General features: G+C 31.8%; 1 protein-coding gene across 1 annotated transcript; it reads left to right on the forward strand.

Annotated features, from left to right (window-relative positions):
- The first annotated feature begins 9,144 nt into the window (after nucleotides 1–9,144).
- On the forward strand, nucleotides 9,145–11,384 carry LOC131144821 (NAC domain-containing protein 83). The gene is made up of 3 exons (XM_058093707.1): nucleotides 9,145–9,733; nucleotides 9,993–10,306; nucleotides 10,804–11,384. The coding sequence occupies exons 1-3, from the start codon at nucleotides 9,553–9,555 to the stop codon at nucleotides 11,140–11,142; spliced, it is 834 nt and encodes a 277-aa protein (XP_057949690.1). The 5' UTR covers nucleotides 9,145–9,552; the 3' UTR covers nucleotides 11,143–11,384.
- The last annotated feature ends 7,301 nt before the right edge of the window (nucleotides 11,385–18,685 follow it).

Below are 18,685 nucleotides of genomic sequence, written 5' to 3' on the forward strand. Positions count from 1 at the left end.
AATGTTAATTTTGATGCTCATTAGTTAGGAGAATTTTTAATATTAATTTATTTTTATTTAAGATAATGTTAACTTTATGCAATTTTAAGTTTTAATTTTTTTTTCTTGTTCTCATCAAATTTAAATTTGCAATATTAAAATTAAGTGTGTATTTAATTTTAAAAAATATTACAAAAAACATCATATTATTTTTATAAAAAAAATCAACATTTACATCGAACTTAAAAAATAAAAATAAAAAATACCTCCTAATTTTCATAATGAATTTTTTTTCAAAAAAAATAATGCAATATTTTTGTAATTTTTAAAAGGAAAAACAGGAATTTTTATTGTAATTATTGTAATCTCTTATTCAACAAGATAATCATTATTACATGACCGTACTATTAATTTTAATTTTACAAAAAAAATCATTAAAAATAGAAAATCAATATATTTATTGCATAATTTGACTCAATTATAGTCTCAACCCAGTATAAAATTAATAAAAAAATATGAAATAATTTCTCAAAATTGGTGGATTGCCTATGAATATTTGATTCCATAGGTGAAGAAAGGAAGCTGTCTTCCAAAATTTGAATTGGTTTTTTTGAACTCTGGTGTGGGATTGACATATATTTTGCTTTAAATTGAAGGCAAAATTAAATAATCAATGGAAAAATAAAATAGTGATGATCTGTTAAAGGCATTTTCATGATTAAAGTATAGCCAGGTCAACTTTGAATCTATGGTGACTTTTGAATTTTATCTCCCTCAGTTCTAGAAATTCGATGGACGACGTTTACTGCTACACCCATCACAATATTTTATTTATTTATTTATTTATTGTGGGCATGATTGGCTGTGAATATTTTAATTATAACATGGAATCACCATTTATTAAAATATAAAGGGACAAGATGGGCTTGCTCTTTGATTTTGGTGCTCATCCTTATAGAGGTGTATGGTGCTCATCTGCATGGTGCAAAAACTTTTATAATAATTTTTTTTTTAAAAATTAAATTAAATAGGAGTAATGGGGGGCACCCAACTTTAAACATGGCCAAGTGATGGCCTTTAGAAAAAGGGCATCATACATAAATGATTGACCTAAAGAAATCCATTCTCTTCGGCATCATTTAGCTCTTTTGAGTTGCCAGCTTCAAACAAAATTAAAACTATAAAAAAAAAAATGAAAATATAATCAATGATTAAAACTAGATTAATCATAAAATTCTTGAACAACAAAAGGGCTCAATTCGGTTTAGCTAATTTTTATATATAAATTTTATATAAAAATAGAATCGATTTTTATCATTAACAAGAAAAAAAATTGCCGTAAAAGCCTTCATTCTTTCGTAAGTTGATAATTAAGACAAAATTTAATTAATAAACAAATTACTAAACTGATAAATCTATACATAATTTTATTAATATATGTTTTCATTTTTTTGGATAAAAAACACTAACCTTACTTCAGATTTGACAAAAAGATAATGATTTTTTTTTTCTTTGAGGTTTTAAAAATTTTAGGAATCTCTCCTAAAATTTATCAAAAAAATACCAACAACTCCTTATATTTTGTAAAACACAAGTTTTTAAAGATGATCTGTGTTTTTTCGTTAAATTTTAAAGGAGGTTTTTGATATTCATTTTTTAAATTTTAGAAGAGATCTCTGTGTTTTATCAAATTGTGAGTGTATTTTGTCCTATTTTTTTATATACCCTATTTTTTTTATATTTTTTGAAAACTTATGCCTAATGTCGAGAACTGCATTAACTTATATCACGACTATTTCTTAAAAGAAAAAGATAATTGATTAGAACATGTTGTATTCTTGCAATTTATGGGTGTCATTTCCTTGCAAGAAAACATTTTTATTTGTTTTCTATTTAATATAAATAGCCGCGTGGCATTCAAATGAGGGCAACCAAAGAAAGGTAAACCAAAATTCAAAACATAAATATAAGATTAAAAAACACAAACCCACAAAGCAAAAACAAAGAACAAATTTAAAAAGAAGGAGTGGAGACCCAAAAACTAAAACCAAACAGGGGTGGGGGAGCAAAAGCATTTCCCACTTCAAAACATATTTTACTCTAAACACAATAATTGCAGCCTTTGACGTTTCTTCCATTCTCCTTAAAACCCTACTCCACACCCACACGCAATCTCCTTTGACTCCCAAACATGAGAAAAAGATCAAAGCGGAAAAGGAAATGGAAATGGAAAAAAGATCACAGCCGCAATTGGGCTTACGAAATCCCATCCTCTTTCCATACTCAATACTATGCAAGTGGGCTGAGACTTGAGACGCTGTCTTTCAGAAATTTAAAAAAAGAGCATTTTGCTTGCGGGAAGAGAATCTCTTCTCCCTTACCCTCTATTTTTTTTTCCCTCCCCTTGTTTGGTTTTCTTTTTCCAGTCCCCATGAATTCTCCAGAAAAGGAGTTTCCCTTCTCCCTACGGAATCTGGATCACCACACACTTCAATTGTCAATTTTTCAATGTTTGAGGCTCCCGTTTTAACTAAATCCCAACCGTCCCACGTTACCCCAGCTACCTTTTCTTATTCCACAATTGCCCTTTGTCTCTCCAAACTTTTACGGTACTGCCACTCCTTATCCTTGTCTTTTTGGGTTTTAGGGGGGGGGGGGGTTGTTGGAGGTGGAACGTGGGCAAAGCTTCTTTGCTCGTTTCTTTTTTCTTTGTCCTCTTTATTCTTCTATAAAATCCCATCCGGCCATCCCATTTTGATGATTTTATAGTGTGTTAGACAAGTTAGTTGAAAATTTTACTGATCTCTTATTTATTTTTGAAACTTTCTACTTGTGTTTTAAGTTGTATTATATATAAAGTTGTGCAAAAGATCGAGAAATAATTACTAAGATCGATCGTATTATTAATTACGGTATTCATAATTGCTTCTGCATGCGATTTGGATATTACCATAATTAATTGTGAGAAATAGGCCAAAAGAATTTCAAATTTGACTATGAAATGTGGGCTCATAATTACTTACTTTTGACAAAAAATAATGGTATGAAAAAAATTTTAAAAGACAAGTTGTTCTTCTTGTGCCCATGATATATTTTTTAAAATTAAAAATATATTTTTTGAAGTTGTAACTGCAGCCTTCAGATGTATTCTCTGTGGTATTTTAATAGTGCGCCATTTGAATTTTGAAAATTAACAATATTTTTTCCAAAAAATAACCAACACGTTATACAATTTCTAAATTAATTATTAAACATAAGAAGCAATTTATATAATATTCCTCCTTTCTTTTTCTAGGCATCTAACATTCCCTTAATATGCTTTGAAGGCATCTGCATTGGGTACCCACTAATTTTACATTTTATAGCATGAGAGTTAAAAAGATTTCTAAAGTTGTAAAATAAAAAGGATTTCAACTTTATAAAAATTGTCAACAATTCTTTCTGTGAAAAGCAAAAAAGGAAAACAATAAGCATGAGCACAGAATAACACCTTAACCAAATTAACGCTATTAAAAATCATCTGAAACCGTATTCAGGAGAATGGATTTTACGTCTCAAATTTAAATTTATATATATTCGAAATAAAGTCAATTTTTTCAAAGAATACGCTATTGATACTCCAAAAAATATCACTAAAAAACGACTATTTTACCTCATAACTTTGAATTCCCAAGTAAAAGGGCAAAATAATAACAAATAAATTTATTATTTTAATATGAAAATCAAGAGATAAAATTATTGTTTAATACACAAGAACAAATGTGTGAGGCTTTAGTATTATTTTTGGTGTGCCAATAGTGTTTCCTTCTTAAATTTATTAAAAATCCAAATTACTTTTTGGAACGGCAAGCTTCTAACATTCCTCTTCTTCTTCTTATTTTTTTTTTTTTTTTTTCAAAGGTATCTAACATTCCCTTAATATGCTTTACAGGCATCTACTCTTTAATGAATGGGTACCCACTAGTTTTATTTTTTTACCACATAAAAGTTAAATGGATTTCTAAAGTTGCAAAATATAAAAGGATGTCAACTTTGTAGAAATTGTCAAATTTACAACAACTCTTTTTTGTAAAAAACAATAAGCATGAACACAGAACAATAACTTAACCTAATCAATGCTAACAAAAATCATCTAAAATTGTATTTAAGAGAGTGAATTTTAAGTCTTAAATTTGAATTTGTACATATTTGAAATAAAGTCAATTATTTGAAGGAAGGCGTTATTTATTGATAGTCCAAAAAAATACCATTAACATCTCATATCTATTTTTTATGTACTAAATTACTATTTTACCCTTGACTTCGAGTCCCCAAGTAAAAAGGCAAAAGAGAAAAATAAAGTTATCATTTTAATATGAAAATCAAGAGATAAAACTATTTTTTAATACACAACAGAACAAATGTGTGAGGCTTTAGTAATATTTTTGGTGTGCCAATAGTATTTTCTTCTTAAGTTTATTAAAAATTAAAATTACTCTTTCAAATCGCAAACTTCTAGCATGCTTCTTCTTATTCGTCTTCTTCTTTTAGGCATCTAACATTCTCTTAATATGCTTTAAAGGCATCTACACTATAATGGGTACCCTTTAATTTTACTTTTTATAACATAAAAGTTAAATTCAATTTCTAAAGTTGCAAAATATAAAAGGATTTCAACTTTGTAGAAATTGTCAAATTTACAACAATTTTGTTGTAAAAAAACAAAAACATGAATACAAAATAATACCTTAACCAAATCAATGCTACGAAAAATCATCTGAAATCGTATTTAGGAGAGTGAATTTTAAGTTTGGAATTTAAATTTGTATATATTTAAAGTAAAGTCAATTTTTTGAAGGAAGACGCTATTGATACTTCAAAAAATACCACTAATATGTCATATATATATTCATGTACTAATTGACTGTTTTACCCATTAACTTTGAGTTCCCAATTAAAAAGGCAAAATAAAAAAAATAAATTTGTCATTTTAATATGAAAATTAAGAGTCACTTAATACACAAAAAACAATTGTATGAGATTTCAGTAATTTTTTTTGGGTGTCAATAGTATTTCCTTCTTAAATTTATTAAAAATCCAAATTACTTTTTTAAACTGCAAACTTCTAACATTCTTATTGTTTTTTTTTTAGGCATCTAACATTCCCTTTGATAGGAACAATCCTTTCTATAAAAAAAATAAAAAAATAAAAAACAATAAGCATGAACATAGAACAACAATTGAACCAAATCAATGCTACCAAAAAGAGTAAATTCAAAATTTCAAATTTAAATTTATATATGTTTGAAAGAAAGTCAATTTTCTGAAGGAAGGCATTGCATATTCTAAAAAATATCACTAACTGACCGTATCTGTTTTTCATATATTAAATAACTATTTTACCCCTTAACACTGAGTTCTACAAAATAAAAGAGAAGAATAAATTTGCCATTTCAATATGAAAATCAAGAGATAAAATTATCATTTAATACACAAAAGAACAAATATGTGAGAATTTAGTATATTTTTTGTGTGCCAATGGTATTTTCTTTTCAAATTTATTAAAAGATAAATTACTCTTTCGGGCAAGAGGGGAACAAGAAAAAGATAAAAAGGACCCGAAATTATTTTGTCAATAATGGAGGCTCAGGTTTTCTAAAAGGGCACTTTTGTCTTTTCGAAGGGGGAGATTCACTAGACCCATCCCTCTTAAATTTTTTACAAATTTGATCCAAGATGGTGAGACAGGAAGATTTAGGAAATCTTGAAATGGGGCATCCATTGAAGGTGGCTTTTTTGTCAGTTACTCCTCATCCGACGTGGGTGCCCATCGTCTTGGGGGCATGTGGGGTACCCCACCCTTTATTCCCCCACCCACCCTCGCCTGCCCCCTTGACCAAACTACCCCTCTCCCCGCCCCCTTTTTACCCAAAAATATATCTCTACACTTAACTTCCTTTTTTGACCATAGAGATAATAATTAATGAGGACATAAATGTAATTAAGAAAGTAAAGATGCCATTCCTAGGCATTGTCACCCTCAAGGTGTCCTTAGTTACACACGCATCTAAATGCGTGCACCCTATACACACACACACACATACTATCATTTAATTTTATTTCTCACAATAAAAAAATAATGCCAAAAAAAAAACTACCGAGAGAGGGCGAAAAAAAAAACGATAGTTTTGGACATTGAACAAACTCACCCAAATAATATGTTCGGACCTTTCCCTCTTCCTTTCATTTTAAATATCAAAGTCCGATTAAATTAAGACAACTATAAATGGTAATTCTATACACTATAAATATTTCTATGCATATTTTTCTTTTTGTGTGGCGTGCCAATATTAGTAATATAATTTTTTTATATTTTGAAAAAGTTATAAGCATACTTTAAAGAATACACACACACCAATAATTATGAAAATTAAGTTGTGATAATATATGCTGTTATTTTTAAAATAGATATATTGCTAGTTATGCATATATCACAAATAGTCATAAATATAAAGTAGTTGTCTAATCTAAGTAGACGGTCCAAATTATCATGTTCAATTTTTTCAATGATGCAAATTGAATTTAAAAATTAAAGCCAGTTGGCATGCATCCAATGTAGTCTCTTCTACAACTTCATATATTTTAATTAATTTTGAAAAAAATTCAATAAGCATAAACAATTATTTTTTACACAGTTAAATGAAATAATGCTAGATCCTATTTTGATACTAGCCTCACTCTACATACATTTAGTTTCCATTAAAAAATAATGTCTTGAAAATAATAGCATCTACTGTTGAAAATAATAGCAAACACAGTATAATTTAAATATCGAACTTACATGACGGTCCAAACGTTCATAGTTTTACTATTGTATGTTGAACTCGACAACCAACGCCAGTTGGCATGCGTACAATTTAAACTTTTAGTTTATATATTTTAACTACTTATATATCCAAAATAATTAAGTAGGTGTAGAATTAAAAATTATTATATATATATTGGTAACAAAAACCATACTGCAGGATCCCATTCCATTGCTATACCTACTCTAGATGTTAGGGTTTTTTTCCAATGCATGCATCCTTGCGCATGGAGAGAACACTATTAGCTTTATATATAATTATATAATTACATAATTACATGTAATTTATATTAATTAAAAATTGGAATTAATACATCCTTTTCATGGACTAGGGCATCCCTACTCCTCGTTAGCCCATCTGCCCATGGAATTATGAAATGTTGTCCGTACTTCACTCCCCTTTTATTGGTACCCCTTCTTGTACTCTCCATTTTTAAATAAAATATAATAAATTGAAACTATTTTTTGTGAAGCCATTGCTTGAGGGATTTGACTTCCACACAATTTTGCTCACATTATATTTTATTTCAGTAATAAAAATTAAAAAAATATGCACTAATTGAGTGGTGTTTGATTTGTGGAATGTTTTTAAAAATATAAATTAAATAAAAAAATATTTCCATAGACTCGGCATATCATTTTCAAAAGTATAAATTTTTAAAATACATCATTTCATTTTCGTACAACATTTTAGATTTCACAAGCTAGATAATAAGTAGGTCCAAAATAAAATGCAAAAAATGTCTTTAAAAAAATATATCATCCAATTGTAAACATTTTAGATTTTACTCTCCTAGAAAATGTAAAAAAAAGTGTTAGTCGTGCTCATTGTTTTGCCTACCCGACTTTAAAAAAAAATTTATTGCAAAATGTAAAAAATAAAATAACTTGTAATATTTGACTTGCACAAATATTTGGATCCCACAATATTTCATGGTTTCTTTCTAATTATAATGACAAAAAATAAATACAAACTAAAAAAAGATAATTCATTTTTCATCTTCTAAAAACGAAGATGATATTCAGGTCCATCTTAAAGAGTCAATTACTTGTAAATTATTACAATAAATAATTTTAGCTTTTGAAGACCTTTTAAGAGGGAGAGTATACCTACAACAAAAATTATTAAGTATTTTTCTCTCACACAAAAATGTAAATTTCATATTAATGTGTCTCATTATCTAATAAAGAAAAATAATACAAACGATGTGTGCACTTGATAATCGTCATACTCGAGCCTAAAAAATATGTAGATTTTTTTTTTTAGAAAAATAATAAAAGCACTTGAATTCAAATAATTACAACAAAATTTGGCTGCACATAATTAAAAAAAAAAAGATGCCCATTGTGTGTGCATATATATATAATTTTTGGGGTAAATCCTTAAATGTGGAGAATCAACTGTTTTGTCCCCCACGGCAAGAGCACCTCAACTGTATGTTGATTGTTGAGGAGTGAAAGGCCAAGGGCATATTGGTACTTTCAACACAGTTCACCATTAAAGGGTGTTGGGTGAGGTCCAGCTGTAAGCATGACATAAGGTGACTTCACCCTTACGGAGACCTAACCCAACAAAAGCCCATTCCCCTACGGCCCATACTCCCTCACTTATTCCCTCCCACTTTGGGCTTTCTTCTTCTCTGGGATTGGCTCCTTGCCCCTAAATGACCAAATTACCACCCCCACCCCAACGCCACAATTTCATTAATGTTAATATTACTAATAAGAAGAATAATTCTTATTTAGAAATGGTAAAGGGTACACGTTTAATCTAATACTCCCATTTTGCTTTCACGACACTAAAATAAAATATACTGAGAATGAATGATTTTAAAATTTATGAATGGATTATATAAAAAAGTGCTCTGTATGTATTCTTCCATCCCAATTAATTCACTAAAATAACTTGAAAAAATGTAAGCCTGAAATTTGATCTCAACATTTAATTAGAAACATTTGAAGTTAATTGAATTAAATACTGACATAAGCATTTTACACAAAGTCTTAGGTGTCATTTACAAGAATTGGAAAACGTATATTTTATCATTTTATTATTGATGTATAAGATTCTTCAAGCCAAATTAGTAGCTTTAGAACTTCTATTTCAAAAAGAATACGTAAAATCTTGCAAGCCAAACACAACATGGACGATGAAGAAATGAGAAATGCGTTAAAGAAAGCAAGGAAAGAAAAGAGTTGAAAAATGAGAACAGCGGCCTTTAATGAAAAAGCTTTGGCTATTCTGATGCCCCGCGGGCTTCTTCCCACTCTGCTTCCAGTTCATTTAAAGAAGCAACGCCCCTTAACCTTTCCAGCCCTACAAAGTTTACAACTTTAACTTCCCAACACGTACGTTTGTATGATTATCTATTTATATATATAATTTTGTTTAATATAAAATATGAGTCGTCAAAGAAAAAGAGATTGAGTCTGGTTTACGCCAAACGGGTCGTCGTCTCTAACCCCTCTCTCTCTCTCTCTCTCTCTCGCCTGTCTCCCCGTTTCTCTCACTAAGCTCCCAACAGCAGCGCGCTATAAAAGAACCCACACTTTCCCTCTTCACCACCCACCACGCTTTCGCCTCTGTTTCTCTATCTCCCCTGTTCCTTCCATGCATTACCAGGGCTGAACCAGTCCGAGTCCAATAACAATTTCTGAGTTACGGGTTCAGTTGCTGAGTTGGGGGGGTGAGTTCGGGACTCGAGGGGTCTGGTTTTGGTTGTGGTGTAATGGAGAAGGTGAGTTTCGTGAAGAACGGAGTGGTGAGGCTGCCTCCCGGGTTCCGGTTCCATCCAACGGACGAAGAGCTCGTGGTTCAGTACCTCAGGCGCAAGGTGTTCTGTTTCCCCCTCCCTGCTTCAATAATCCCTGAAGTCGACCTCTGCAAGTCTGATCCTTGGGATTTGCCTGGTTCGTTCCTGGCTTCTTCTCCTTTCCCCTAAATTTTAGGTTCTGAATTTGTAGAATTGTACTTGTATTTGGGTAAAAAAAAGAGTAAAATTAATTTCTGGGTTTTTAGCATTTTGAGATTAATATCAATTTCCCATTTTACAATGCCATATGGTGACATTACAGCAAGTATTACTCTGTTTTCAATAGATTTAATTATATGGGCATTTGGGAAAACGAATGGTGTGTGACAAAGTGGGATTGTGTGGGGATTATGCAGGGGATAGGGAGCAGGAGAGGTACTTTTTCAGCACCAGGGAAGCAAAGTACCCAAACGGGAACAGATCGAACAGAGCGACGTGCTCAGGGTACTGGAAGGCGACGGGAATAGACAAGCCAATAGTGTGTTCAAGGAGCATTAATATTAATAATCAAGTGGTAGGGATGAAGAAGACGCTCGTGTTTTACAGAGGAAAGCCTCCACACGGCTCCAGAACGGATTGGATCATGCATGAGTATCGCCTTTCCTCTGCTGCTCAAGCTACTCCACCCTTTTCTCCTGCCTTCCAAACCAAACACTCCAACTCTGCCCAGGTAAGCGTTATTTTTCTTTTCCTTTTTCTTTTTTCCTTTTTCTTGCTGCCTTGTGCTTGAAGCTGTTAAATTCATTTTCTGCCTCAACCCAAAGCCCAAAAGTAGAATTGTTTTCGCCCGGTATCTTCAATTTCCAATTAACCCATTTCAAGTTGTGCAGTGTTGAGCACCCTTAAAACACTGTTTCTCTTAAATTTATCCTTCAAGCCTTTAAACTATATTTTTTTTTTAAATCCAAAAAAGGTCTTTGGCCCAACTTCTTCAGTTTCCTAAAAACCCATTTCAGATGATACACAGGGGTCGTGCTCTGTTAACAACCAATATGCAGTGTTTCTGAAGAAACCCATTTCAAATAATACGCATATATGCAACTTTTTAAACATTCCTGTATGTTTTACCCCCAATGTCTTAATTTTCAAGAAACCCATTTCAAATTAATTATACACAACGATTTTTTGTTTAATAATTTACTGATTGTTCTTCATATTTCACTGTAGAACTCAGCGCAAGTCCAAATGGAGAATTGGGTGCTGTGCAGAATCTTTCTGAAGAAAAGAAGTACCAAGAATGAGGAAGAAATCACAGAGCCCAAGGATGATCACAACAAGAACAATAATAATGGGACTCGCAGAATCACAACTAAGCCAGTTTTCTACGATTTCATGACCAGAGACAGAACGACTGCTTTGTCTCTGCCCCCTTCCTCGTCGTCCTCCTCCTCCTCTGCATCCAGCGGCGTCACAGAAATCTCAGGCAATGAATCAGAAGAGCACGAAGAGAGCAGCACCAGCACCTGCAACAGCTTTTCCTCAGCTTTCAGAAGATCAAAACCTTAACAACCACGAACAATCAATCAACCAATCAAATCGCCCAAATTAGAATAACAGGGTCGAGGAATCCAATGTTTGATTGATCACGAAAACGAGGAGGTGTTTAAATTATTATTTTTTTGGGGTTAAGATGGGCATGGCGACTCTGTTGCTGGAAATTTGGAGAGTAACAGATGATCATGGAATTAGCGGATCTATGCATGTTGTTGTACTAGCATGTAATCAATTAAATCCCAAAATTTTCATAATTAGCGATCGTACTCTCTCATTTTACGTTCATCAGGAGCTAGCTGAGTTATAATGATTCTAATCAATTTCCCCCAAAAGGAAAAGAAAAGGAAAAGAAAAAAGATACGTTGTGTTGTTATAATAACTCAACGTTGCTTTGCACTCAGCATGCACAGCTTTTTTCTCTGCCAAAAGGCAAATGATTTTGAGGGAGAAGGTAACTAGGTAAGAGGTAGGGCATATATGAAAATGATGAATAAATGTATGGTAGGCTGAAAGAATAAGCTTTTTGAGCGCACACAGAATAAAGAATAAGGATTTGCAAGATCCCCTTCTGTTGAGGTTCTCTTCTTAGTTCCTCCATTACCCAATTTTTTTTCTTTTTTTCTTTTTTTTTAAAAAAAAAACCCTTATTTTAATTCTTGTGAAGGGAAAATTTTCAATGCTTGAGAACATGAATCCCCGGCTTTGAATTTAAATTTGAGTAGATTTGGATAAATTTTAATATAATTTTATATTATATTTTATTCAAATTTAATATAAATTCAAATCAGAAGTTTTTCTAAACATAGGAAGTTTGTCGTTGAATCTTTTGAATTTGACATTTGGGAGAAAAGAATAATAAGATGGGAGACAAGTTAACTCACCTTGTGTATATGTGTGTTAGTGATGTAAGGTTGCTTATGAGGCCTTGTAATTGTTAAGACTCGAGAATATAAGATTGTTTATGACATTATTAGGGCTCAAACAAGATTAAATATGAATTACTTTCTATTGTGTAGCATAAGTTTGAGATTTTATATAGAAAAATATATTGGCGGCCTAAGGAGAGAAGTTAGGAGGGTGTCATATTTTGCATTGTTTGAGATCAACAGAATGACTAATAAGGTTGGGACTTATTTGATTTTGTAAGAATCTTTTAAGAGCATAGGGGTTACGAGTCAAAACCAATAACATACATTTTGTGTGAAGAGTTAGATAAGTTTAAGTTTCAACAATTGGTGCCACCATAAGACCGTAAGGTCCAAAATATTGAAAAGCTCAAATTTAACTGATTATGCCCAAACTCTTTTTTAATTAAAGGGTCCTATTAAGACTAGTAAGCCAATTCTAAGTTTCTAAATGGTTGACAATTAAGAGAAACTCTACAATCAAAATGACTAATGTAGGGCGTGAGTCACAGAACAATTTTCATCTTACCGACACGCAACCTGCATAATGAAAGATTCAAGTATAATTGCAAACTTCCCTTAATTGAAGGGCCCCAAGAATCCCAAGAAGGACGGTAGACTTAAAATTATATTTCTATTGTTGTCTTATAAGGTTAGATTTTAGAGAAAAACTTGTAGATAATTTCCATTCATGATTCATAACTTACAAATCACAAGATGTTAGTCAATGTTAGGACCCAAAAAAGCGACATAAAACACCCACAATATTGGAATTCAAAGCAAAGCATCTCTCAATTGTATAGGTCCAAGGATTAATGCAAGTAGCGTTCTATAATTAATGCGTTGAAACCATTCTTTGAAATAATGAGCTCATCTTATCTTAAGACAACACCTAAAAATAAATTATTTCAACACTTACGCCATATATATATATATATATATATATATATATATATATATATATATATATTGTTTATGACCCAAAACTACAACCTGCACCAACCCTTCAGGTCCATGCAGGAGGTACCAAATCAAGAAGATGAAAACATTGTCTTTTACTCATTAACACATCTCTCATAATTCATCAGGTAAACCACAAGTAAGGAATCGAACCTGAGATATTGGAATCACCAAACTCTAAATTCGTCCTCGCCACTTAAGCAAACCTAAGTAGATAATATTTACACCATATTTATTTTGTGAAATGGAATAAGATAACAACAAAATAGAATGATAATTAAATTGAATAATCCGATGAAACCACACAATATCATTGATACTATTTTCATATACCAAACATGTAGCTACGGGTTATAATAGATAATGTCTCATTCTCCCCATCTCGAACACAAGTCTACTCCAAAATCGCTTCGGGACGGATCGTATCTCTTGGTTAATTAGATTTTTTGAAACTAAAATAATAATTAAATGAAGATCAGAGTTCAGAAAACACTGAAAACAGACATTCTGTGAGAGGTGTTTTATGGCTTTTAGTTCACGAGGTTCAAATTTCAAGCTTAGCTTAGCTTAGCTTAGCGTTAGCTAACGTGCACTTGCCTCAAAAGTCCACACCCCCCAGGTCTTTACACAATTTCTTGCTTGTACAGAAAGCAAGTAGACCCACTTCTACCTAGCTGCCCACCTCTCTACAGTAACATCACATAATATATATAATATCATATCATATAGTCTATTATAATATAGTTTTTTAAATTTTTTAAAGGCAGCATACGGCGGAAACCGATTAGCCCAAATATTAGTGTTCTAATCAAATCAGACAGGTCAAATCAATACCAACTGGCTTTGGATTCCATTTAATTAACCTCTAAAATTTGATTAGCTTCAGAAAAAAAATCTGTGAATATGGTTAAAATGGTAATTTTAAAAAGTATATGCCCGGGTTAAAATGGGTATACGTGTAATTATCGTCTTATAATATTTATAAACAAAATTATACTTTTTATTTTACGTATACATATTAGGCTGCCTTTGAGATTTAATAAATATTTAGAAAAAAAATCAAAGAATCTATGCTTTTATATTTGATTACCGAGAAAAGTAAGAAAAAAAATAAATATATATATATTAAATTTGTAAACAAAATTTTGATTTACCCGTCATTAATATTTAATTTTCTTAATTTTTAATTATATTAAAATAAATTTTCATTTTTATAATAATTTTCCAAGTAAAATCGTTGACCCAAATGGATCGATAGTGTGTTAAAAACAACTTATAAATTTACGTAAATATGAGACGCGATTATAAATTAAAGGTAAATGTAAATAATGATTTATAGATTAACTCGTCATTGTAGGATCAATTTATTTATGAACGTCGGTCAAATTAGTCGGATCGATCCATGAATTGATTATTTTCTATACTTAAATATAAATGTAAGGAATGTTTTGGGGAATAACTCGTAGCAATTGGATCAATTTGCTTGTGAGCATCGGTCAACTTAGTCTAATCGAACGATCCATGAATCTATTAACTTTTAGATTAGTTTGGTTTGAAAGCATACTATTTTCTCTCACATGTTTGATTTTAATTAATTGAAAGTTACTTAGATCTTAAATTAATTATCATTTTCCCTAATCATTCTCAATCAAACCAGCTTTGTCTATGTCCCATACACGTGTCAAGCATGCACAGTCTAATTAGTAGACTTATGTGTGTAAATAAAGCCAAAATTACTTAATACAACTTATCTGATAATTAATCACAACCATATGCATCCAAACACCGCCACCCAACCGGTGGTGTATATGACATACGTGCTTAGGTGGCAAAGTGCCACGTAGGCGCCAGATGGCCAAAGGACGGCTGGGAGCAGGTAGCATGCAAGTGGCAGGCTTTGTTAATCATTAATTTGGAAGTTTATAAAAATAATAATAATAATAATAATAAAGTTATATTCATTTTTATTTTTATTGTATCTATTTTATGTATTAATCCCCAATATTTTAAGATGTTAAAAAAGGGATTTGAAAAAAATAAAAATTATGAATTATTTATGATTAGGTATTGTGAGTTGTTATAATTTAGTTATACGGACATACAGTAAATTCCTACCTTCCTATTGATTTTTATTTAACTAATACTTTTTAGAATATTAAAAAATAGAAAAAAATATATAAAAGTAACTATATTTGTGTATACATCTGCCTAATCTTAATAATTAAAAGCTTGAATTTTTTATATTATTTGTAGAGACCCGAACCCGTAAATAAGAAAAATAAATAAGAAAAAGGGAATAAGGAGTATTTCCGCAGGGTTCGTCAACGAAGGTAGTGTATTGGTCAACGAGGTCCCTTCAGTGCTTCATCAATGAAATTCAGAGCATCGTCGACGAGGGAATACCGAGCGAGCCAAAGAAAATATCCAGGCGAGCTCGTTGACGAAGATTTGGCTTCGTCGACGAATTGCGTGGCTGGCTCATCGACGAACTACGTGGCTAGTTCGTCGACGAAGGCGCCACCTCATCGACGAGTTTGATTCGGTCAAGCGCCCTATAAATATCCTATTTGGTTGCTTAAGGGCTAAGATACTCTCAAAAGCTCTCTCTCTTTCTCTCTAAAACCAGCGAGTTATCTCTCTCTCTAAGATCTTTCGTCATTCGTCGTTTGTTTCGACAATCGAAGGTTCCTGCGTAAATCAGAGGAGGAAACTCTACAAATATAGCGAATCGGATCGTCATTTTGAAGCTTTTTGGGTTTTCCAAAAAATCGAGGTAAGGATCTGATTTCGATTTTGATTAGGTACTTGTATAGTAGTCGAGATTATAGAGAAGTAATGTTCTGTGGTTTTTAGGTTTCAGTGATTCAGGGTCGTTGTTTTGGACCGTTCCGTTCGTGTTTCTAGTTTCGGGTTTAAGGTAAGGAGAGTTTGTTTACAACTGTTTTTTTGTAAAACTAAACCGCTAAAAAGCTAGTTTATGTTTATATGTATAATTTGATTGCTTATTTGCTAAATTTCAAGGGATAAAAATGTCGTTTTTACGATTTTACGATTTTTGCTAAAAATGAGGATTTTAGCGTATGATCTCCAAACTTTACAAAACTTCTTTATTTGCACTAATATTATTGTAGGAGATGCTTAAATCCCTTATTTCTCATTCAAATGATGTTTATTGTATTTTATACCATATAGCGGACTTTTAACTAAACTAGTGTGACATATGGATTGAAATGGAATGTGAGATTCTTTTATAATATTTCTATGAATTATGGGTACTGGAGTTCCATTTTGCTATACTAAAAATGTGGAAAACAGGTGTCGGTTATATACTGTAACGACCGACCTAATTTATCATATAATAAAACATATTTAATAATAAATTCAACCCGAAACTCATGGGTAGCGAAGACACCAGTCATACACAGCGGAACCTAGGCAGCAGTAAATGTAAATCACAAACACATAACCACAAAATACATAATACCAGAGTCAAGTATATCTCAAAATATTATGTCTATATACAATCTCCCAAAAATACAAAGCATCCCTAGGACCTCACATCAAAATCCCCTTATCCTAGTCCAAACTTACCCTCCTAGCAGGATAATACAACGGACTCAACGGCGGTCACGCTCTACCAGTCTTTCTAGGTTTCCTGAAAATCATTTAATGTTCGGGGTTGAGACACTTCTCAATAAAAGAAAATAAACTAAATACAGTTATGTGACAACATGAATATTTGATGCAATTATACATAAGCAGTACATTTCGTATATCTGAAACATTCATCATAACATACTGAATAATCAAATACTTTCGTATTTTCTAATAAATCATATAGTTCATAAAATGTCTGGTATAACTAATAATACTGAAAACATACTCAGGATGAATAATTAGCTGATGTCATGTAGTAATCCTAATAATAATAATAATAAAATTTAAAAAATATATATTAAAATTAAAATTAAATTAAATTTAAAATTTAAAATTTTTAAAAATAATAAATAAATTATTATTAATTAAATAATATAATATAATAATAATAATATTTTATATATATATATATCAGGTTTCTAAAGGATCAAGAAACAGGAATTTTCTTTTATTTTATTTCTTCTTCTTCTTCTTCTTCTTCTTCTTTCTTTCTTTCTCAGTCTGCGTCAACGCACTCCTCGTCTTCTCTCTCCCACTCTCCTCCATCTCGTCTCTATTATTCGGCTAATAAAAAATCTAAATATACCGTTGGACTCTACTCACCGCCACCAACATTTCTATTAGAGCGGATATCTCATAGGAGCAGCGTAGGCATATCTCCTGGGGTAAGGTTAAATCTCAAACTTACCTCAATTTCTCTTAAACTATAAGTCTCATTAACGAACGAAAATTATCAGGAGACTCGTGGGGAGATTCTCTACAATCTAACTGGAACGAGTTTTCGAATTGAAGCTCCGGGGTACCAATCCTAAATCGGGGGTAAGTTTAATAATTTAGGCTTTTATTAGGCTATTTAGGGTATTCAGAACTTAGGGAAATTTTAGGAAAAGTTATTCCAGGAATTGTGACAAATAATATAGTGAATTTTGAATTTCAGGGCTCAGGGTTTTTTTTAACGCCTGGGGTGTAGGCAGAGATATTAGCGGGTTTTTTTCAGGAATCAGATAAGGGGATTAAGTTAAGTCAAGAATTTTATTTAATTTGAACCGATTAAATTAATATATTTATTTATTTATTTATTCATTTGGGAATTTAAATGTTATTTTGGAAACCAATCGTGCGAAATAGGTTTTACAAACGTAGGATATACAGTATGATATTTTTAAATAAAATGAACGGTGGAAAGCTTGTTTATTTTAATGGATATGTTAGAATGTGGAAAATTGTGTGGTATATGATTTAATTTGTATGGATTATTGTGCATCTGGATTTGAGATTTTGAAATACTAGAATTATTGTGAAAAATACTAGAAATGCTTGTGAAAATATTGGAACTGTTTATGAAATGCAGGGGTTTGAACTAACGGCCAGTGGTCGGGTATTGTTTGATTGGCCAAGGGCTAGGATTATTATTTGACGGCTGAGGGCCGAGTTTTATTTGATGGCTACAAGCTGAATTGTATTTTTGGTCGGGGCCCGGGTTTTTGGAATAACAAGAAATATATGTGAAATGATGTTTTAAATGATATTTTCTATTATTTAAATTGCATGATATGCTTTAGGAACCCTGGGGACCAGTGTAGTGTGAGCACAGTACCGTTCCTAGAGATTTGTTATGTGGTCGTGTGCACCCACACCTGTGCTGAGAGGTGTATGGTGGCCTTGTCTGATTTACCTATGTGAGGAGAATGCACCCTTGGGTGAGGGCAATCGAACCAGTAGTTGGAGCTGCGTGTACTCGCGGAGTATGTTAGCGGAGAGTATAGATGACTACTGTCTAAGTGGATCCCCCAGGACATTAGTCTAGCCTTCGGGCCGCACAACCTGTGCCATAGGGATGTAAACGGCGTGTTTGTCACAAGGAGTGTCTTATATGCATATCTGTTAATTTATGTGAATACGGTTAATTAATAAAATAACTTCGAGGGCTTACTATAATAGCAGAAATTCCATCTCCTGAGATGACATGCCCCAAAAATACAACTTTCTCGAGCCAGAACTCACATTTACTAAATTTTGCATACAGCTTCTTC

Source organism: Malania oleifera, chromosome 12 (assembly GCF_029873635.1).
Source record: "Malania oleifera isolate guangnan ecotype guangnan chromosome 12, ASM2987363v1, whole genome shotgun sequence".
Lineage (NCBI taxonomy): Eukaryota > Viridiplantae > Streptophyta > Magnoliopsida > Santalales > Ximeniaceae > Malania > Malania oleifera.

Coding starts and splice junctions, on each gene's coding strand:
- LOC131144821 (XM_058093707.1), top strand. CDS start 9,553: ATGGAGAAGGTGAGTTTCGTGAAGAACGGAGTGGTGAGGCTGCCTCCC. Junction 9,734..9,992: donor TGATCCTTGGGATTTGCCTG/GTTCGTTCCTGG, acceptor GGGATTATGCAG/GGGATAGGGAGCAGGAGAGG. Junction 10,307..10,803: donor AACACTCCAACTCTGCCCAG/GTAAGCGTTATT, acceptor ATTTCACTGTAG/AACTCAGCGCAAGTCCAAAT.